Source organism: Halichoeres trimaculatus, unplaced genomic scaffold, assembly GCF_033239565.1.
Source record: "Halichoeres trimaculatus isolate MK-OKI-2021-1 unplaced genomic scaffold, fHalTri1.1 fHalTri1_scaffold_5, whole genome shotgun sequence".
NCBI classification, from domain to species: Eukaryota; Metazoa; Chordata; class Actinopteri; order Labriformes; family Labridae; genus Halichoeres; species Halichoeres trimaculatus.
Genome location: NW_027437183.1, coordinates 17293450 through 17315551, shown reverse-complemented (window position 1 = coordinate 17315551; position 22102 = coordinate 17293450). Strand labels below are relative to the sequence as shown.

At 42.1% G+C, this 22102-nt stretch overlaps 3 protein-coding genes across 3 annotated transcripts; 2 read left to right on the top strand and 1 right to left on the bottom strand.

Moving 5' to 3' along the window:
• Nucleotides 1-194: 194 nt before the first annotated feature.
• LOC141790273 (neurofilament medium polypeptide-like) lies at nucleotides 195-4580 on the bottom strand. Its single transcript, XM_074670033.1, has 4 exons — nucleotides 3790-4580; nucleotides 2348-2547; nucleotides 2119-2243; nucleotides 195-2024 (listed from the first exon to the last, which is right to left on the bottom strand). The coding sequence occupies exons 1-4, from the start codon at nucleotides 4538-4540 to the stop codon at nucleotides 821-823; spliced, it is 2280 nt and encodes a 759-aa protein (XP_074526134.1). The 5' UTR covers nucleotides 4541-4580; the 3' UTR covers nucleotides 195-820.
• Nucleotides 4581-6997: 2417 nt separating this feature from the next.
• Nucleotides 6998-13313, top strand: fancg (FA complementation group G). The gene is made up of 14 exons (XM_074670034.1): nucleotides 6998-7368; nucleotides 7717-7810; nucleotides 7909-8034; nucleotides 8333-8505; nucleotides 8902-9049; nucleotides 10201-10331; nucleotides 10449-10595; nucleotides 10820-10980; nucleotides 11128-11194; nucleotides 11339-11652; nucleotides 11726-11766; nucleotides 11874-12047; nucleotides 12222-12336; nucleotides 12963-13313. The coding sequence occupies exons 1-14, from the start codon at nucleotides 7153-7155 to the stop codon at nucleotides 13060-13062; spliced, it is 2007 nt and encodes a 668-aa protein (XP_074526135.1). The 5' UTR covers nucleotides 6998-7152; the 3' UTR covers nucleotides 13063-13313.
• A 485-nt stretch (nucleotides 13314-13798) lies between these two features.
• vcp (valosin containing protein) lies at nucleotides 13799-21746 on the top strand. The gene is made up of 17 exons (XM_074670718.1): nucleotides 13799-13957; nucleotides 15519-15630; nucleotides 15773-15945; nucleotides 16014-16156; nucleotides 16252-16382; nucleotides 16467-16598; nucleotides 17025-17127; nucleotides 17584-17717; nucleotides 17884-18019; nucleotides 18706-18818; nucleotides 18941-19105; nucleotides 19188-19310; nucleotides 19409-19621; nucleotides 19777-20085; nucleotides 20392-20547; nucleotides 20660-20814; nucleotides 21198-21746. The coding sequence occupies exons 1-17, from the start codon at nucleotides 13941-13943 to the stop codon at nucleotides 21301-21303; spliced, it is 2421 nt and encodes an 806-aa protein (XP_074526819.1). The 5' UTR covers nucleotides 13799-13940; the 3' UTR covers nucleotides 21304-21746.
• The last annotated feature ends 356 nt before the right edge of the window (nucleotides 21747-22102 follow it).

Sequence of the window (22102 nt, the reverse complement as noted above, 5' to 3'; positions counted from 1 at the left end):
TTTGGGATGTGAGAAAGGGTGCAGTGGCTGCTTTTGGTGAGTACAGCTACCTCTCCTCAGCCGCAATGCAGTGCAGCATTTACCTTAAAGCCTCATACCTCTGTTGGATTATCTTTGACTCTTTTACACAAGCCTCACTTTAAACAATGCTATGGAGTTTACTGCAGTCTGAACAGATGGAGAAAAGCTTCATGTTTGATTTTTAACATTTTTATTTTTCTGTTTCATGTTGCATATTTGCAGCAGTTTATACATAGCACAGTCACCATCGTCCTAACATAGCAGACCAGAGGAGTGAGATGCTGCATTTAAGGTGTGCAGCAAGCAAAATTCAAGTCTTTCCTACTTGTGTATCATTAAATATAATAGACATTTTTATCTGCTTAAATATACATCTTTTTTTAATATATAATATCTGTCACAATCTTAAGCTTTACATTGTTTTGACATCTCTACCCTTGAAGGCTTGTGTAGGTACAGCAGGCCTCTGCCGTCCCCGTCAGCGGGTTTCAGTTTAAATGCACTTGTTATTTATTAAGGGCAGTTGTCACATTCAGATAAAGAGAGATTGGAGCATTCTGCATTCACTACAATCATACATCAGAAGCATCAGGGAGGGGGACAGAAGGGGAGGGAAAGGGAGGATGGTAGTGGCCATACTTAAGGAGCAATGGGTTATTTGCTACAGAAATCACTATTGCTTACATACCAGTACCTGCTTTGCTTTTGGACATTACTCTGCCCTTTCTCCTGCTCTGCATTCACAGTTCTTTGGCATCTCCATCTCCTCTCTTGGTGCCCTGAAAGCAGCATATCCCTCTTACTTCTTGCCTTTCTCCTCCTTGCTCTCCTTGGACTCAGTGCCAGAGGATTTCTCCGCTTTCCCTCCTTCTTTCGCCTCCTTGCTTTCCTCTTTACTTGCCTCCTTTTTCTCCTCAGGCTTCTTCTCCTCTTTCTTGCTCTCTGCTTTCTCAGGTTCGGCTTTAGGTGCGGCCTTCTCCTCTGGCTTCTTCTCTTCCTTCTTGCTCTCTGTTTTCTCAGGCTGTGGTTGAGAAGCAGGTTTTACCACGGGCTCGGCCTTCTTCTCCTCCTTTGCAGGGGGAGAGCTCTCTTTAGGCTCGGACTTGGGAGCAGGCTTCTCTTCTGCAGGCTTGCTGGGGGTGACAGGTTTTGAAGTGTCATCCGCCTTGGTGTCTTTCTTTGTATCAGCCTTGTCTGACTTCTCTTGTTCTTTCTCTTTAGGCTCTTGTTTCTTCTCCTCCTTTGTGGGTTGCTCTTTCTCCTTCTTTTCCTCCTTAACAGCCTCTTTCTCCTCTTTGGGGGTGTCTTTGGCAGCAGCAGGCTGAGCCTTTTCTTTTTCTGGAGACTTTGGTTCAGGGGTCTTAGGGCGAGGTGATTTAGATTCAGGAGATTTGGATGCAGGTGATTTTGCTGCAGGAGACTTTGATGCAGGGGACTTTGACTCGTCTCCAGCAGGAGATTTGACTGCAGGCGACTTGGCGGGTGACTTGGGCATAGGGGATTTAGTGGCTGGTGATTTAGATTCTGGTGATTTAGATTCTGGTGATTTTTGAGGTGATTTGACAGCAGGAGATTTGGGCTGGGGGGATTTTGATGGAGGAGATGCTTCTTTTTCAGGGGATTTGGACTTCTCTTCCTCTTCACCTGCCTCCTCTCCCTCTTCCTCTTCATCTTTCTCGTCCTCTCCCTTGTCTTCCTCCTTCTCCTCTCCCTCTTCTTCCTCCTCCTTGGTTTCTTCCTCCTCACCTTCTCCCTCCTCCTCCTCCTCCTCTTTGGTTTCTTCAGCTTCCTCTTCTTCCTCCTCTTCTTTTTTCTCCTCTTCCTCCTCATCTGCCTCCTCTGTCACCTCTGTCACCTGGGTCTCATCTGTCTGTTCCTCCACTATGACAGTGTCTGAGATCTCCTCTCCTTTCACTTTGAAGTGGCTGGAGAATCGGCTTTCTAGGTAAGAGTAAGGACTTCCTCCTGATACAAAGCGATTCTCTTCTCCTTCCAGTAATTTCCTGTGTAAAACACCAGACACAGTCAATGAAAACACCAATAACTTTGACCCTAAGAGGCCAAATTAATCATGTGTGGTCTGAAACTCAGACAAACCTATAAGCAGCAATCTCAATATCTAGAGCCATCTTGACATTCAGCAGCTCCTGGTAATCTCTCAGCTGGCTCGCCATCTCCCACTTGGTGGTTTTCAGCTCATTGTCCAGTTGATTGATGGTCTCCTGAAAATGAAAACACACAGTCCTCCGGGTCAAATATCCTGACGGCGGCAAAAAAAATTGAACAGGCACGAGAGATAAGTGGAATGTTTATGTGTATGTCTTGCCTGTAAGGAGTTGAGGTCATCATGGTGTCTGTCTTCACTCTCCATGCGCTGCCTCTCCAAGGACTCCTTGGTTCCTCTGAGAGTCTCCAGCTCGATGGTGCGACTCTGGAGCTGGCGACGGTACTCTGAAATCTCCTCCTGGCTACCACGAATTGCATCCTGGTTTGACTTTGCAGCTTCAGATAAGCGCTCCACACGCACTGCAGAAATAACACAAATGATATATTAGTGTCAAAAACTCCAGTTTGCTGAGTCACTCTGTGATCTCCCTCTTTTCCAAACTATCCAACATCAGCTGCAGACCAAAGAAACACACCATGCTGTTTTGTTTTCCTCCTTCTCCGCCCAAAGGGCCTCAGAGAGCAGACAGACACCACTGGGAGCCCTGCTAACCTTGACAGTGTCCATCTGTCAGTCAGTGGTCTGACTCAGCTCGCTTCCTAATAAAAGCATGAATGAGCCACACTGCTGCAGTCAGCTGGACAGCACACAGAAGGTCATTCCCTTTGCACCCTTTACTGCTTGTATCAAGTCAGCATGCAGATGCGCAGAAAGAGTCAATCTATTGCTCATTAAGTCTGTGACATCCAGCTGAATTGCTGCACAGATAAAACCTTTGAAACTGTCAGTCGTGTATTGGTTAAGCAGCACAAAGGTCAGCAGTTGTAGGCGGGTGATTCTGCATCATCTTGCTGTATTCTTGCAGAGGATTCTCCCAGTGGTTAAGAGATGATGTCTCAGGTGCGACCTGACTAAGTCTTTGCATCATATCTGCATCCATGTCCTTGGATAACCCCAGCCACTACATCAGACAAGAGGGCAATAAAAGCATGAGCTCAGTGATGAAGCATTTGGCTCGCTGGCTTGTCTGTCCAGCACACACACACACACACACACACACACACACACACACACACACATAAAATGAAAAAGCCTTGAACATTTTTTCCTTCTACTCAATTTAATTAAGGGTGAGGCGCACACAAAGGGTGCAAGCAAGGACACAGCAACAGTTCCCACTGCAAAGGTGCAAATTAATCATGATATCCTCTCAGTGTGCCATCTCACTCCTGCAGCTTTGGCCAAAACATCATCTTTCTGACCATGAATTTGCAGAAATGAGGTTCATAGTCTTCACATTTTGATCTTTCAGATTCGTTAGGTTTCAGTAACCTGGCAATAGCCTATGTAACCACTTTCTAAGTTTAACCACTAACTTGACCTTCACATTTTTCCCCATTAAGTTAGTGGGATGATGTTTTTGAGACATCAGTTGAAATAATTGAGGTGATTCTATCAGAAAATGTAAACCCCAGAAGAGATGTGACTTGACTTCAGCACCATGGACAGAGACCAAGTGGATAGTTCTTATGAAAGCTCGACTGAAAGATCTGTCTATAACAAAAAGAGTTTAAAAACACTCTGCATCAAACTCGACTCACCTTTAAACCATTCCTCCGCGTGCGTTGAGCTCTTGGTCGCGTGGATGTCCAGCTGCGAGCGGATCTCTCGCAGAGCTCCGGTGACGTCCGTCTTGAGTGAATCTCGCAGATCAAAGCTCACCTGTGCGCCTTGAATCTGCGCGAGGAGCTCTGCCACTTCTTCCTCGTGGTTCTTCTTCAGGAAAGCGTCCTCGTCCTCCAGGGCTCGGAGCTTCTTGTCCAGCTCCAGGCGTGCCAGCCGGCATTCTTCTACGTACTTCTTCATAGTACGGCCTGCAGCCTCCAGCTCCTCCCGGTTACGCGCCTCATCCTCCAGCCTCACCCTCAGGTGCTGGATATCCTCCTCCAGGTGCTCGCGCTCCAGAGCCGTGCGGGCCTTCTCTGCTGTCAGCTGCTGCAGGAGACCCCTCAGGTCCCCCAGCTCTCGTTCATAGTGCTCTCCAACCGAGGAGCGTCCAGCCTGGTTCTGTCGCAGAGCCGCCGCTTCAGCCTCAAGGTTGCGGTTGTGCATCTCCAGGTTGCGCACCTTTTCGATGTATCCGGCGAACCGGTCGTTAAGAGTCTGCAGGATCTCCTTCTCGCTCCTCCGCGCCATGTCGCCGTTGAAAGCATCAAGGCTGTCCACGGTTGACGGCTGACTGTAGGTGAGGCGGCGGCGCTGGGAGTGGAAGCCGCTGGAGGACACGGAGGCAGGCCGAGCCTTGCGGTAAGGTCCCGGGCCATACAAGTGGTGCTCTACCGTGAAACTCATTCTGAACGGACCGGAGCAGAACTGACTGCAGCAGGAGGGGGAGTGCCGGCTTTTATAGGAGGGAGGGAAAAGTCACTTGTCAGCACCAGCTCATACTCTGTTTAAAGAGACATCTTTGCCTCACAAAAGTACGGGCCCTGCAGAAATAAAAACCTTTGTGCATCTATCAGAGCCACTCAACTTTAACTTAACGTACAAGACGAATTTTAGCTCAAAGGCAAACTCACAAGACTGCGTTAGGAGAAAAACTTTTCTTCACTATGAGATCTATTTGCATCACACAGGAGGGATAATTTGGGTTTAATCCATTTATTTATTTTTGAATGAATAAGTAATTTAGAGTATATCTGCAACCGTCAGTTACTATTACTTTATAACACAGCTAGTTTTTCTAAATAAAATTTTAAACCCTTTGACATTTTTAATTAATTTCAATAATCCTTTAGGTTAGCTGGGGCTCTTGTGTGTGTGTAGTGACTGTTGGAGTGTGCATCTAGTTCTGCTGATGCTCTCTGTAGCTTCAATGCTGCAGTGTGAGTTTGCAGATCCATGCCAACACCCAGGGGACTCAACTGAACTGCTGGGCCACTGACAGTGTCTCTCTCCCCTTTTTCAATACTACACCCACATATAATCATGACTTTTTCTTTTCGTTCTCTCTCTCCAAATGCTCCTTTTTGTTTCTTATAGTTTCTGCATGAAAGAGCACTGACAGAAAAACAAAACCAGCTGAAGCATTAAAAGCAAATTTATTATGCAGGCACATCAGGACACCTGCTCTTAGATGATACAGCATTGACACGCAACAAACTGAGCTGCCTCTGTTGATCTAAAGTGTGTCTGCCTTTAGGAGAGGACCAGAGCACCTATTGATTTCTCAAACTCAGGGTGAATGAGTTTACCCTGCAAACCTTAAAGCAACAGAGGAGTTATTCATGTGCCTCCCCCTTGAGATCTAGGTTGTAGAATTGATAGATCAGCACATCATTTGTCTGTATCAGCGGCTCTTTACTCCTGTGACATGTGTGTTGTCAGATGTGTGAAACCCAGGGGACTGTGTAACATGCAAGTTCTTCACCTGTCCTTTTGCTAAAGTGTCCTATCTGTTTAAGGTCATTTAAGGTGAAGCGATCACAATTATATCATCTTTTTTCCTAATCCTCTCAAGGCATACATTGGACAGTGTTGCTGCTTTTTGTGAGGTGGCATGCTTAGGGGGATTTAGGGTAATGCAGGACAGAAATAGCATGAAACGCCCCTCTACACTACCTTCATGTTTTATAAATGAGGACACCTCTGTAACATAGGCAGAATTCAGTTGTGATGTTATGAGACTCTGATATCAATACACAGCAGCTCATGTTTCTCAGTTCCTTGTAATTTGAACCAACTGCATGCAGCCAATGTCTAGAAAAAGACTTATAACTGCTCATCCTGTGTTCAGAAACGTACAAAAAGGGTTGGGCCTAAAAGTACCTTCAAATTGTTATTGACGGTTTGCATTTAGGTGCTGTTAAATTTAATTAACAACTACTGCTGCTTGTTTCCTGAATAAAATGCAACACAAGCAAAAAAAATTATAAAAATGATAGATTTTGCTCCTTAACATAGGTAAAATCTTTATAATACTGAAATAAGATTGTGGTTTGTCCTTCAAATCACACATTTTGAAAATGATTTGGGTTTGCTGAGTTTGAGTATGCCCTGTTTAATTGAGTTCTGAATTCCTGGCATATGAATAACATTGGTAGAAGGACAACAGGAAAGAAGGTGGGAAGCTCCTGCCATGACCTTGTCCTTGAAAGGATGGTTGCAGTAAGACAGGGGAGATGGAAAATAGCACAATCGATATAGAGGAAAATGTCCAAAAACAGCAGAACACCAAAACAAAAATTGGCATAGGGAATCAGAGTGAAACCTATCTGTTGTGTGCATGCCCAGTTTCAAGTGCACAAGGGTTTATTGTTCAGGGGATGAATGTCAAGAGCTTCTCATTATTTCCATGGTTAGGAGCCTATATTTAGAGCTTTCTGTGATTTGAGACAATGAAAGAATAAAGGAGCTTTGATGATTCGCTGTAAGCAGACAAAGGAGGTTGCAGACAGCAGGGAGAGGGTGATGCATTGATGGAGGGATGACAGGGACACAAAGAGAGGGATGAGAGGACAGGAGAGTAGTGGACTGGGTGAGAAAAGAGGGAGTCACCTTGAGGGGGACAACTAGAAAAATGGCTGTTCTGGCAGTCTCAAGGATGACTCAGCTGTAATACAATTAAGGCCTCGGATTGTGTTTACTTGCCTTGGATCTGAATGCATGTGAGTGCATGCATATGGCCCGAGCAACTGTAGTAAATTTCGATTAGTGAAGTGGAAGGCAGATATTACAAAGTATCAAACTCAAGTCATTAAGGAAATCCCATTGCACGTCTTTATGTTTTTTTTTTAAAATCAATTATACCTTGGTCTGAAATAAAACAGAAAGAGTGAAGAATAATAAAAGAACAACATGCTCTTCACGGTTTGCTGCCTGAAATCAAAGCGAGTGAAGTTTCCAGAACACACCCGAACTTGCTCTGTCACAGCACCATCTGCTGGGCAGATCGCAGACTGCAGATGTCGTCTTCTAGTTTGTCCACAGGGGGCAGTGCAGCCCGCTACAACATTAGAATCGCTATTATCTACTTCCTGTCTGAGCTCGCACTGACAAACGAGGGAAAGTTTAAACAAAACATAATCAGAAGCAGTACAACGAGAAATAAAATGTACCAACCGCCTTCTTTATTGGATGCATGGATAAAAGAAAACAACAATTTGGTAAACAAGTGGAAGGTAGGTTTTTAGCAGCGGTGAGTTCTGTCTTTCTGGGGGAATGCTGGTATTGACATCTTAAAAAGCTAACATTAACTTGGATACTGTCGTGTTCTCTGTATCCGATTCCATGTTCCTGGAAATGTACTTTTTTAGAACATTAACATGTGTTACAGTCCCTTGTACGTGTTTTTATCGTTGCAACAAACACAATTTAATGCCCCGGGTGAAGTTTTGGGGTTAATGGTTTAACCCCCAGATCCTAATGTTGGAACACTATGAAAGAGCTTAAAATATACAAATGTTTCTGTTTCTCAGATACGTTTAACTGCCACCACTTTCATAAATCCTTCATTGTTTCTTTGACAGGATAGAGGAAATGATGCCTTAATCAGAGACCAGGACCAGACACATCTGAGATTGAGCTCAGATGAGTTCTGTACATTTTTAGAGAAAATCCAAGGTGCATTTCTTTGATCCATACATCCAATTTATCACAGCTGAAGACTTTTCCTAAATGTAACATAATTCAAACCCTCTAATTTTCATGTTCCCATGTAGGCATTCCTCCACTTGTAGATCACACACGGTTGGAGCTGACAGTGGTATACAACAGCTGTGTGTGCATCACAGCTCAGTCTCAATTCTCTGAAGCTGAGCTGCTGCTCAAACAAGCCATAACGAGAGGTAGGCCTACCCTTTAAACACCACCAAAACTGTTGAAGCAGAAGACACGTGAATCAGGATCAGGAACTGTGTTCATCCCAAACGAGAAAATTAGTTTGCAGCATACCACTCAAACAAATAAATAAGAACTGACAAACAGTCAAACACCATCAGTCACAATATTAAACACTCAACATGCCAGTGACAAAAGATTGGTAGAGAGTAGCTTGTGAAAAAACAAAACAAAACTAAGCTATACTTCCAGTTTAATGTGATTTGAAGAACTGAAACACTGACAGCATCCTGTTGTTTCCTTCAGCTCTACAGGAGATGGTGGATGATCAGAACACTTCAAACCCTCTTGTGTGGTGGAGATCAGTTCTTAGATCAGTTGAAAGTACAGAATTGAAACCCTGTGTGCTGCACCTTCTGTGTCTGCAGTGGGCTGTATGGTTGGCCACCTGTCAACTGAAAACTATGCAAAATTTTAAGGTGAGATACTGTCCTAACTCGAGTAGTTGATAGGCTTTAAAAAGCAGCTATCCATTTATTTGAGTTGTATTTATTTTTTGTGTGTTGGGGCTTGGAGCTTAAAATAAAATCATCAAGTTTATTTCACAGAATAGAGCAATATCAGAAGTAACCTTTAAGACACTTGACATATGAGGCAGGTCTCTTTGATATTAAGAGAGAATCAACACAAGCTTTGTGAAACCAAAAAATGGGTGGTTCACAGGACTTACTTTTTATGTTTTCTCATCCCTAAAACATAATATCCTCACTAGTGCTGATAAGAAGAAAAAAAAACCTAAAACATTTTTGAGGATATAATAACATTATCAGAAAATACAACTGTTGTGTAAGGCTGTTCTTTATTTCTTTATGTAGGATGAACTGTTTTGTCTTGTTGAGACTCTCTCTACTGGAGTTGGAGAAGATAAGAAGGGCCAAGCAGGGTCCTCTGACTTTCCACTACCACTGATAGACCCCAGAATGCTTTCTGAACAGCTACAGATCTGTACTGCCATTGCACAAGGTCAGTAACATTCTCTTTTCGTTTTTTTTTTTTTTGCTGTTGTTGTTTTCCACATACTCACACATCATATGAGGCTAATTGTGATCCTACTAAAATATGGTGTCACAAGAGGTGCAGAAAACCTCTAAGTCTGATTAATTCAAAATGATGTACTGGGTCATGTCTCTGAGTGCTGATCATCACAGTTGACTTATTAAATAATAGTGAGAAGTGTATGGCAAGAAATATCCCAGGGCTGTACTTTGGAACCAGTTCAACATCTCTTGTTTATATATTTTTAAGACACTGGCTCAAAAAGACCTGAAGCTTCAGTTAGAGAAACCAGGTATCGTGGAACTGGTTATCAACTCAGGCTTTTTTGCTTCAGGCTCCAGAGGATGTGGAAAGGGGGCGTCTGATACATCATTTGAAACTTCCTCACAACAACCTGCACAACAAAGAATTGTCACTAGTTGTTTGCCTCATTTGGTCTGATAAAGAAAAGCACTGATGGAAACCTGTTGCGTAAAGTTATAATTGAAAACATTGACTTGAAGTGTAACAATTATACACATAATTGTAAAGGTATAGTCAGAAACTGAAAATATGTTGGCTAATGTGTTTTTGTTCAGTAACTTGATCCTTCTTGATATACCCGTAATTATTTTATCTGTGGACTTGATTGCGGAACTGACTCAGCAGGATATTAAGTGTCTGTAACTCTGTTTCCGTCATTGTTCCGTAACTGTACTGTTGACCCGCTGAAAGATTGGAAATTGCGAGGGGTTTACTTTGGCAGTTGTTCATCACTAACTGGGTATCAGTCTGATCTGAAATGTAAGACTTTATTCTGACCTAACTGAAGTAAACAATGTGGTCTTTAATGTTACATTATCACATTACCTCTACTTAAGATCTGTACTGCCCATGTAGAATATTGCCAAAACAGTTAGTAACTGATTTTGGACCCAACCAGGTTAAGCCTACAGTGAACCAGCCAAGTTAAAAGAGAAAGGGCTCCCTGCAAAAATCTGGCTTTACACCTAACATGACCATCCTCCAAATAATCTTCATCCTCATACACCCCTCAGATCTCTAAAAAACTGAACATTGAGATGTATGACAGTGCTTAAGCATTGATTCACTGAACTTTTGTCCTTGGGTTCATTCAGGTGCAGAGAGGTTAGCTGAAGGTTGGAGTTCAGAAGCACTGTCTGATCTGCAGACAGCTCCCTCCCTGTCTGCTCCTAGAACTCTAGTAGCATACACACACCTCCTGTCAGGCTCCTGCCTTGTCCATATGGTAACAGCCACAGACAGCACATACAAACACAGGATTAGCATGTATTGTGCATGCATACAAGGAGGTCTAAGTCTGTTCAAATAGTGAGAGTGTGGCTTTGTTTGCCTTTGTCCTTAGAACCGCCCTCAGATGGCATTACAGTGTTTCAGGAAGGCACTGGAGACTGACTCCCAGAGTGTGTGTGCCCTATACCAGAGCATGCTCATTTACAGACAGATGGGCAACACACAGGCTGAGATACAAGCTCTTCGCTTGCTGCACTCAGTGAGTAACCCAAATGCTACACACACAGAAGGCAGAAGAAGATATCAAGTATCTATAAATATGTCTAAAATATTTCTTGTAGACTTAGAGGAATATTTCTACTGTTTGAAAATATTCTTCACCTTTGTTTTTGTTTGTTTTTTGTAAGATTATTCTTCAGCCAATCAGACAGTTTATACCGACTTACGTCTGACCTGAAACACGAACCCTCTCTTGTCCATTAGACTTTGATGTTGCCTTGCACCACAGAGCCTGCTCTGCCTGGTACTCATCTCCTCTCCCAGTCCTTACTACTCTGTAGCCAATCAGTGAGCCACCTGCTCTGGGTTCCCTCTGCCCTTTCTGTCCTTCACACTCTAGCCCAGAAGTGTGTGCTCCATAGGAGGTGAGAAAATCTGCATGGTGCTCAGTCTTTGTTTCTTTTGTTTACTGGCAACTTGCCATTACTGAGACACAGAAAATACAGAGGCAGAATAGAAAAATAGATTCATGGTGTGGCTGTGTGATGGGTGTGTTTTTTTTGTTTCTCTAGGGTGTCAGAGGGTGTGGAATATTATTTAGACCTGCTGGCTGCTCTCCACTCAGAAAACCAACATGCTGTAAGGTTAAATACACAGACATGCAAGATAATTCAATAACAGGGAAGATTGTACTGTCTTCAACAGCATCTCTGACAGAACCAGTCATTTCTAAGTAATTTCTAACATTTTCCTCACCATTTCTGTGTTGTCTGTCTGTCTCAGGTGCAAACTGAAGTCCCTCCCCTCCCCAGAATGCCTGAGCTTTACCTGGAGACTGGTGCTGCCCTGCTCATGGCCCAACAGCCTGCTGACTGCATGGCACTGTGTGATGAAGTCATAAGCTCTACGCTGGAGCTGCTGCCAGAAAAAGTGGTTTTGAAAGAGCCAGAGGAACGCTGTGAGGCTGAGACCACAGGGTGTGTAGAGGGTGAGGAGCAGGCAGAGATGCTGCTTTGGACGGCTGCTGCCTACTTGCTCCAGGGTCACTGCTACACTCACCTAAAAGACTGGAAACAGTCCATCACTCACTACACAAGGTTTTTCAGATTACTGTTTTTCTTATTCTTTCTGATGATGGACAAACAAATAATGTTTGTCTCAAAATTACAGGTGTATCAACCTGCTGGTGAGGGTCCGCTTTAAAAAGAGTGGTGGGTACCTTCTCTTTTTGATGTTTAGAGAGAGTTTCCATTTTTCTATTCATTTTAAAGCTACCTTTTGACCCTTTGTGTTTGATACTATTTACTCTTCATTACAGGTTTCCCACCACAGATACCAAGTTCAGACTTGGTTAGCAAAAAGGGAACAGATTTGTGTATTCTCCAGAGGTTAAAGGGACTTTCACTTTGTGGAAGGGGCATCAGCTACGCTCAGACAGACCAGCTGAGAGAGGCATTGAGAGACCTCCAGTTAAGCCTAAATGCACTGCCAGGTCTGTACTCCGTAGTTGTGGCTTTATATTAACAATCTTTTGCCTTCTCTTTGTTTTTTCTTTGAGGTTGTATTTCATAGCACAAGAAATGCATCAGTTTGACAAATGACATGCACATTTATTCCAAGTTTGTGTGTTCATTTTCTAATATGTTATGATTCTTTGTGTCCTCAGAGTGTGTGGGTGCGGGGTTGTGGTGCGGTGAAGCACTTTGGAGGCTTGGCAGAAGACTGGAGGCAGCAGCTTGTTGGAAAAAAACCTGGAGTGCAACCACACAGTCTTCAGAAGAGTATGCAGTTTAATTCTTATGATGAATTCAGTGTCTCTGCTACGATTGTGGTTTAATTCGTGCTGTTTATCATCTAGTGTGTACAAGCTACACCCCTGTAACCTGGTTACATTAGCTCAGATTTTAAATATAAATGTGGAAACATACACAAATATTAAATGAAAGCCCACTTTGAGATATTGGAACACAGTTAGAAGTCATCAAAAACTCATGTATATTTTTCCTCTTTATTTGATACTTGTAGTGTGAGTTGCAGCATCAGTTGATGTCACAGAAATGCATTTAAAATCCAGCTGTGTTATGTATGCTCAAACTGCACGACCATTTGTCACCACAAACAATAAATTAAAGCTGCTGTAGACCAGTGTGTTACTTAAAAACATAAAGTCATTTTTTCTTTCCAGATTTGGCCAACATGTAGGTTAAATTAAATACAGGTATCATTTTGCCAGAGCACTCGAGATGTATAAAGCTCTAGTACCCAAAGCTGGATTCAGTGTTTAAAAGGAAAATGTCCTTTCAAAACCCTGGTTAGTTAAATTATTCTCCTGTTGCTTCTTGCAATGTATCTACTATGCTGTGATGATGCTGCTCATCTACCAAATGACACGTCTTTTATGTTGCAGGAGTCTTTCCATTTACCTACTGGAGCCCCAGACTGGCCCTTCATTAGACTCTGCAGAGCTGCGACACAGAATACAGGAACATGGTATATTGTCTGCCTAAAGGAAAAGAAAAAGAGGATACCCAGTCTGTTACTGGACAGGAGCAACTTTTTCTTCATTTGCTCTAAAACTCAAAGGCAAGAAAACTATGTATCTACAGGAACATTAAAATAAAGAATCTTTGAAAAATATTTCAGTGTTTTAAAATGAACCATATGGGTGGTAATCCTAGCAGGGGTTAAGTGTATGCTCTGCTGTGGACCTGCTTTAAATGTACAAAAATTGCTTTTAGAAAATAAAAAATTAATTTAACTGACATAAAAAATCAATACTGCGACTTCATTATTTTGTTATGCTTTTGGTGAGATATAGTATGAACTACTTGGGGAAAAATATGCCAAAAAACGCTTTTTATGTAGTATCTTGTACGATTTTTTTTTATTCAAGATCGCAGTTAATACCGAAGTTCGCACTTCTTTTTACACCAACAGAGCTGTCATAACGATAAAAAACAATTTGTCTTCGGTTCTTCAGTACCAACCATAGCCTGTTATTTTTTTTTTTTTTACAGTCTTTGGTACCAACGCGGTATTTATTAATTGGATGACAGAAGTTGATGACTGGTTGATGTGACCAACAAGAGAGAGCTACATGAAAATAGAAACGCCTCACTCATTTGTAACTGGCCAAATTTTCACAATATTCTCGTTGACGTCAGATTCTGTGTCCTCTGATTGGTTACCGTGTTTGATGGGCAGCCTCCGACCAATGAGAATGACGGATGCATCCAGCTCATGGTATAAGCGTAAAGAGGAGCACGGAAACGGCTGCTTTTTCGTGTGAAATCACAGAGAACGTTGAGTAACGAGAACCGGTTGAGCCTCTGTAACATTTAGCTAGGATATCTTTATTTATTGATAGTAATCAAGGTTGACGACCATGGCTTCGGGAGGGGAGTAAGTAGAAACATATTCAGTGCAATTAAACACATTTTGCTACATAATGGCCATCAACGAATGTCATTTAAACGGTCAACGTCAGCTCTGAATACGTTAGTTTACTAAAGTTAGCTTGATTGCTAAAATGTTGGCGAGTTTGCTAGCAGGACAGCTAATGAGGTCAGCTAGTTCAGCCTCCGCACTATTTGTTAGCAGTTTGATTCCTTAAACATAATAAACGCCGACAGTTGAGCATTTTTTGTTGAAGTAGTATTGTTTGTTGAAATGCTGTCATCCATAAGGTTGTCGTCTGCCAGTTACCGGTATTGAGTTAGCCAGCTGTGTGACAGCGTCTTGACAAAGCGCAGTCATTGCTGTCGTGTTTAAATGCTAATGTTAGCCTAGCAACGACGTCAAGGCCACAGCCATCCTCTACCACACCGATAAGTTGGCCTAGGTCCTGATTTATAGGTTGTCATTTGTAATATGCCTACATCTGCTAACAGGACTGTCATATATCCATATGATAAATTTCCTCCAAGTGGGTATTGAGTGAACGGTGAAATGTTGGTCACCCATACTGCTAACTACACGGCTAGCTGTCTACGGCCACTCAACACCAAAGCTAGCATGCTAACAGGATCCTGCTATTCATTGTAATGATCGACAATTTACTTGGGCTCTGTTTCGCTACTAGCTAAACAGCCAAAAAACACATTCCCTTGTCGGATCACTTTGTAGCTTATGCTATGAGAAACGTCGGTGGTGTACACATATTAAGTTACAACGGAGCTGTAACGTCAGCGTTTCTGTGGAGGAACCTAGCAGGCTAACAAAGTTTTTTTCCTAATTCTTTTGCTGTGTCATCTGGGCTCCCTTGGTCGCCAGTCAGATAGCCGAAATGCTACTATTAGCATGCTAACATAATGAAAGAGAAACTACAATATGGTCGTGGATTTTTCTGGAAAGTTTGGTTTCTTCAGAATAACGGCTTGATATTCACAAGCTTTTACCTTACTATGAATGCAAAGTTAAACGTGGACATTATCCAGGGACAGCTTTCAAACCAGACGCCAATGTAGCTAATGTCAGTTAGCAGGTTGTGTTAACGACCTGTTTACTCGCACATTAAGAACAACGCACTTTTACGCTTTGAACTGACATTGTGTTTTAAACAAATGATCTTAATATTCATAGATTTAGTTAATTACAGATACATATATGGTATATACAGTGATAAGTTCTAATATGTAACGTCGGCTGACCCCCTGCACAGTATAACTGTTATCTAGTGGGTAAAGCAAAATTGTCTCCAGGACAACATTACCTCAAACGCGAAGAAATTTAACAATAAGAAAGAGCAACTTGGTTGTTTTAATATTAAAAGTTTTTACGAAATTTGGGAACTCAGAACTGACTCCCCCCTGTGTATAGTTTGTCAGTTTTTTTTTTTTTTTGCCAAAATACAGCCATTGCAAATTTGTCTTAAGTGGTTAGTTATTGTAGGAGTTGTATGACACCCACAAGACACACCAGAAGAATTTTGTTTGACCCATTACCTATCTATTTGTCTTTGTAGATCCAAAAATGATGACCTATCCACTGCAATTCTGAAACAGAAGAACAGACCCAACAGACTGATTGTTGATGAATCTATCAATGAAGACAACAGTGTGGTCTCCCTCTCTCAGGTAGACATTTAAAATGTTCCTTGTATTTCCATTTTTTTTTAATAATACCAGATGTTTTTTTCAGTGCATTCGATGTATTCAGCATAATTTTTACCTGGACAATTTCATTATAATAACTCTGAGATTCTCAATTTCTCCCAAGACCAAAATGGATGAGCTGCAGCTCTTCCGCGGAGATACAGTGTTGATGAAGGGAAAGAAGAGAAGGGAGACTGTATGTATTGTGCTGTCTGATGACACCTGCTCTGATGAAAAGGTTCGCATGAACAGGGTGGTCCGCAACAACCTTAGGGTTCGGTTGGGTGATGTCATCAGGTGGGTAAAACTTACTCTTAAACTCCCTCCACCGGCCTTAAAAAAATCTAACTGAAGCTTTTTTTCAGCATTCAGCCATGCCCTGATGTGAAGTATGGAAAGAGGATCCATGTCCTCCCAATAGATGACACAGTAGAAGGAATTACTGGCAACCTGTTCGAGGTCTACCTTAAGCCATACTTTCTTGAGGCTTACAGGCCAATCCGCAAAGGTGAGTACAATTTTCCTTTGTCCAAGAAAAAATGTTAATCTCTACCAGCAGATCAAATATGGAATTAAATGTGGAACTTTTTTTTTCTTGCCAAGGTGACATTTTCCTGGTCAGAGGAGGCATGCGTGCTGTGGAGTTCAAGGTGGTAGAGACTGATCCTTCTCCATACTGCATTGTTGCACCTGACACAGTCATCCACTGTGAGGGAGAGCCAATCAGGAGAGAGGTTGGTTGTTTGTTCGCTCAAACACTCAGAACATAACTGTGGCATGAACTCTATTGTATTAACACCTTGTTTGTCATCATACAGGATGAGGAAGAATCCCTGAATGAAGTTGGCTATGATGACATTGGAGGAGTGAGAAAGCAGTTGGCTCAGATCAAAGAGATGGTGGAACTGCCTCTCAGGCACCCTGCACTGTTCAAGGCCATTGGAGTCAAGGTAAAATATGCTGACAGGAAAACAAGCATATCTGTTGAATTTAATTGTAGAACTTAAAGTGAATCTAGAAATGAGTGGTTCCAACATTTTAAAATACAAAGAGATTGGTTTGCCTTAATGCTTTTTGTAAAACACCAGCTTTTAGAAATTGACTTTGGTTCTTTACACTTGCCCCTTGTTTTATTTTTGAGATGCAGTACATTTGGTGTCTCATAGCAAGACTTAAGAAGTTATAACTCCACCTCATTTCATGAGTTGTTTGCTGCTCATTGTTTTTCTTCAAAGTTAGTTTGCACAATGAAATTGTCATTACTGACTGACTGGGTGTGTGACGATTTTTTTTTTGCCTTTGGTTCAGGACTAAAATGATTGTGGGGTTAATGGAATCTGATTTAAACATTTTCTTGTCTTTTGTTCTGCCTCCAGCCTCCACGTGGAATCCTCCTGTATGGACCTCCTGGAACTGGAAAGACCTTGATTGCCAGAGCTGTAGCCAATGAAACTGGAGCGTTCTTCTTCCTGATTAATGGTAAATTCATTGTTTTTCAAGTGTATTTGGGTTACATGCTAGTCACTGTTAAAGAAATTGAAGTAATTAATAACGTCAGTTTCTTTTGGTATACTCAAAACATTAGACTTTTAGAAACATGTTCTTCAGAGGGATCTGAATTTAAATCTTAACCACTTAAAGACAAACTTCTTTCCATCTAACTGTAAGGAATGTAGATAATGTTAGACAGATATTGTGAAATTAGTAGTTGTCTTTTCTCCTTGACAAAGAAAAAACTGTCTTAAATTAAGCTCTTTTTTGTTGCAGCTTGTAGTTTTTAATTCCACGTATGTGTTGTATTATTTCCCAGACCTACTGTTTATCCAATACTGCAGGGCTTGTTTTGTGATTTGTGCATGTTTTTTTATTTCAAACCTGCATTTTTGAAAAGTGTGTGCTGAAAATTACTTTTGGAAAAAATGTTTCCCTTTTTAGGCCCTGAGATCATGAGTAAGTTGGCTGGAGAGAGTGAGAGTAACCTGAGGAAGGCCTTTGAGGAGGCAGAGAAGAATGCTCCTGCCATCATCTTTATCGATGAGCTTGATGCTATCGCTCCCAAGAGAGAGAAGGTACGCTGGAAGAGATGAAAAGCAAAGGGTGTAGCCAAGTAAATCTATATTTTGGGGTTTGAAATGTATTTGTATGGGTGCCTGTCACTGTATCGAGACGAGCCACTGGTGTCTAGACACAGTTCAGAGGTGAATTGTGTTCCAACTACTGTTTTACTTTTTGCAGACTCATGGAGAGGTGGAGAGGCGCATTGTTTCTCAGCTGCTGACTCTTATGGATGGCCTGAAACAAAGAGCTCATGTCATCGTCATGGCTGCCACCAACAGACCCAACAGCATCGACCCAGCTCTCAGGAGATTTGGTGAGTTATGCTTAGATAATGCTGTGGTGACAATGAGCATCTTAAGCCCATCTATGTATTCAACTGTAAAATGTCCACAATACATAGACACATACTGTGCTTATATTAAATATCTGCACATGCGAAAGAGCTTCAGAACATTAACTAGAACATAGCCTGATTTCCATGAAACTGGTCTTGTGACTTACAGTTAGTGTGACTATAAGGAAGTTCATTATAAAGAAGACATGACAGAAACTCTGTATTTCAGAAGATTACATGTTATTATTGACCCCCAGCTTTGCTTTAGTGGCTTTGTTTGCCAAGTAAATGTCACAAAAGGAGGTCTAAAGATCCTGTGTCAGTCATCATGGCCCACCAAACCATGTTCTATCAGTGATTTTAGCTGCTTGATGCTGTTTCTTTTGTGAGCTCTGCAGTTCACTGCTGGGTCACTTTCTCCCAATGCTGTGCAGTTTCCCAGTTTTAAAGGCATTTATTTGATGAGATATTTTTTGACAACCCTGACACAAAGACTTGGGGTTGGATTTTTCCTATCCAGCACGCTGTTGCTCATGAATGTTTGGTGAACCTTTCTAGCTCATATCTGCAATAATTTTACAGATTATGCAAGAGTAGGTGTTAAGCTTCCTACAGATGATCTTGATTCATAAACTCGATCTATTTCCTTTGAACACCTCCTCCAGGGCGTTTTGATCGGGAAGTGGACATCGGCATCCCTGATGCTACTGGCAGACTGGAGATCCTCCAGATTCACACTAAGAATATGAAACTGGCTGATGATGTTGACTTGGAACAGGTTTGTGCACATTATTAATTTTGTGTTGTCAGGTGACATCACATGACAGAAAACTCATCTGCTCTGAAGGAGAGAGAGAGGACAAGGACTTATGACTGTTTTATCTGATTGCGTCACTGTAGGTCGCCAATGAGACTCATGGCCACGTGGGTGCAGATCTGGCTGCTCTCTGCTCTGAGGCCGCTCTGCAGGCCATAAGAAAGAAAATGGACCTGATCGACCTTGAGGATGAGACCATTGACGCTGAAGTCATGAACTCACTTGCCGTCACTATGGATGACTTCAAGGTAACAGCTGTACTGTGGTTTTGCTTAATTCTATATATCAAGGTCTTCTGAGCTTCTCACTAACCTGTTTTCTGCATTGTAGTGGGCCCTGAGCCAGAGCAACCCCTCTGCACTCAGGGAGACAGTTGTTGAAGTTCCCAACATTACCTGGGATGACATTGGAGGTCTGGAAGATGTCAAGAGGGAGCTGCAGGAGCTGGTGCAGGTATGAACTGCTTTCAGTGTTAACTTGTTGAAGCAGTACAATCAACTGGAAAATGTGACTGTTTTTCTTAAGGTGTTACTTTTGATTCTTTCATCCAGTACCCAGTGGAGCACCCAGACAAGTTCCTAAAGTTTGGCATGACCCCCTCCAAAGGTGTGCTGTTCTATGGTCCCCCTGGTTGTGGTAAGACTCTGCTGGCCAAAGCTATCGCAAATGAGTGCCAGGCAAATTTCATCTCCATCAAGGGACCTGAACTGCTCACCATGTGGTTTGGAGAGTCTGAGGCTAATGTCAGAGAGATTTTTGACAAGGTAAGAAACTTGTTTTTCTTCAATAGATCTTTGTTGCAGATTAGAATAAATATTGAAGATGGACAGGTCATCTTAGAAGGAACTACATGCTTGAGAATTTGCAACCATTTCCAATTTGCATACGAAGACATTTTTCATTTATAACTTTTTTTCAGGCTCGTCAAGCAGCTCCCTGTGTGCTCTTCTTTGATGAGCTGGACTCCATAGCCAAGGCCCGCGGTGGTAATGTAGGAGATGGAGGTGGAGCCGCTGACAGGGTCATCAACCAGATCCTGACCGAGATGGACGGTATGTCGAGTAAGAAGAACGTCTTCATCATTGGAGCCACAAACAGACCAGACATCATCGACCCTGCCATCCTGAGACCTGGTCGTCTTGATCAGCTCATCTACATCCCACTGCCTGATGAGAAGAGCAGGATGAGCATCCTGAAGGCCAACCTGCGCAAGAGCCCCATCAGCAAGGTGACACACATAGGATGTAAATATAGAGGAAACTGTTTCCATCAGTTTAGCTGCCAGACAGATATAACCAACGTGTTTACATGGACTCTTGGAACTAATAACAGTAAGATTCTGTGGGGCTTCTAACACGAAATGTTTTAACATTTTTCAGATAATAAAGATTAATGCTTCATAAAAATTAGGTTGACTTTTGGAGTAGATACAGAAAAAAAGGAGATGATACTGATTAAAGCCAGGAAAAAGTCTGAACATGTTTCAAAGCTAAATCTCTGTTTGTAAGATTGTATTGTTTTGATACATTTATAGGATGTGGACTTGGACTTCCTTGCAAAGATGACCAATGGGTTCTCTGGAGCAGATCTTACAGAGATCTGCCAGCGGGCATGTAAGCTTGCCATCAGGGAGAGCATCGAGAACGAGATCCGCAGGGAGAGGGAGAGGCAGACCAACCCATCAGCCATGGTCAGTGCTGCTTCTGCCCCCTGTTAATTGTACCTCCCATCTCTGCTAACTGCTGCTGCTTTTAGTGTTTGTATGAAGATAACACGCCCATCTTTCCCATTTTTTGTCACAGGAGGTGGAGGAGGACGATCCTGTTCCAGAGATCAGGAAGGACCACTTTGAGGAAGCTATGCGATTTGCTCGTCGCTCCGTCAGCGATAATGACATTCGCAAATATGAGATGTTTGCTCAAACCCTGCAGCAGAGCCGTGGCTTCGGCAGCTTCAGGTAATTTTAACTGACAGCTTGTGAATTTATAAGGATTGGTTTTTGTGGTGTTGGGCTTTTTTGTGTGGAATCATTCTTCATCAGTATTTTTTACATTATCGTCTCTCTGGTTGAGGCCTGTGCCACCAGCTTTGCCGAATTAAAATTGCAAATGATTTCTTGATGACTCATCAGATTATGCTGCTCTCTTTTTGTTAACATCTTCTGTACAGCATACTAACCTAGGACAGGTTTCACGTGTTTATTACCCCCCCAGTGCAGATCTTTGATTCGAAGCATAACCCTTTCACTGCATCCCGGTAGATGCTCCTGTTAATGTATCCTGTGTGTTACTGCAGTGTTGGTGTTGATAACGCAGTCAGTTATTCCCTTCTTTTTTCCAGGTTTCCCTCCAGTGCTACAGGCGGCACTGGTCCCAGCCATGGCTCAGGAGGAACCGGCAGCAATCCAGTGTTCAACGAAGACAACGACGATGACCTTTATGGATAAACATACACTGCCCCACAGTGGTCAGTACCGGGATCACACCTGTACAAATTCTCACCAGATTCCACATTTTTAGGACTTTGTGCTTCTTTCATGTGTTCCTTTTTTTTGTATGACTTCCTCGGAGAAAGCATGTAGCCGCTTGGTTTGCCCTGGCTTTGATGTGGGTGGGGGTAAGGGGATGTTGGAACTGGAAGGTGAGTGACTGATGCGGATTGGGGGAGGGAGGGGTTCTGGGAGGGGGGCGTTGTTGAGTGGCCTCATTCTCAGTATATCACAACCAACCTGAATGGCTTTAGTGATGGGATTCTATGCTAGACTATAAGAAAGAAAAGAAAAAAACATATTGCTAATGACTTCCTCTCTTTTTTTTAAATAAACAGTAGCATATAATGTATTACAAATTTGTCAAGGTTATGTTGTTGAAAATAAAATCTCACAAAATGGAAGTGATATTCAGTGTTTGATTGAAGAAGTCTTTATTGAGTGAAAGCTTTTGCACATTTAGTCAGATTTTTTTTTGTTCTGTGTTTTGTTTTGTTGTTTTAATAAAGTAAACACAAAGATTTGATAGTTCAGAAAATCTACACTGATCATTTTTTTAACTGTTTAATCACAAGGAACAAAACAGATGTGTTTTAAATATGCTACTCACGATAGTAGTGAATTTGATTGTTCCTAACACTGAAAGGGTCCCAAAGAGTATGATAACATTTTGATCAGTGAAACATAACTAACATTAAGCGTTGAAAACAGGAGTATTTATTAATCCATACTCCCTGACAGATGCAGACAATTTAAT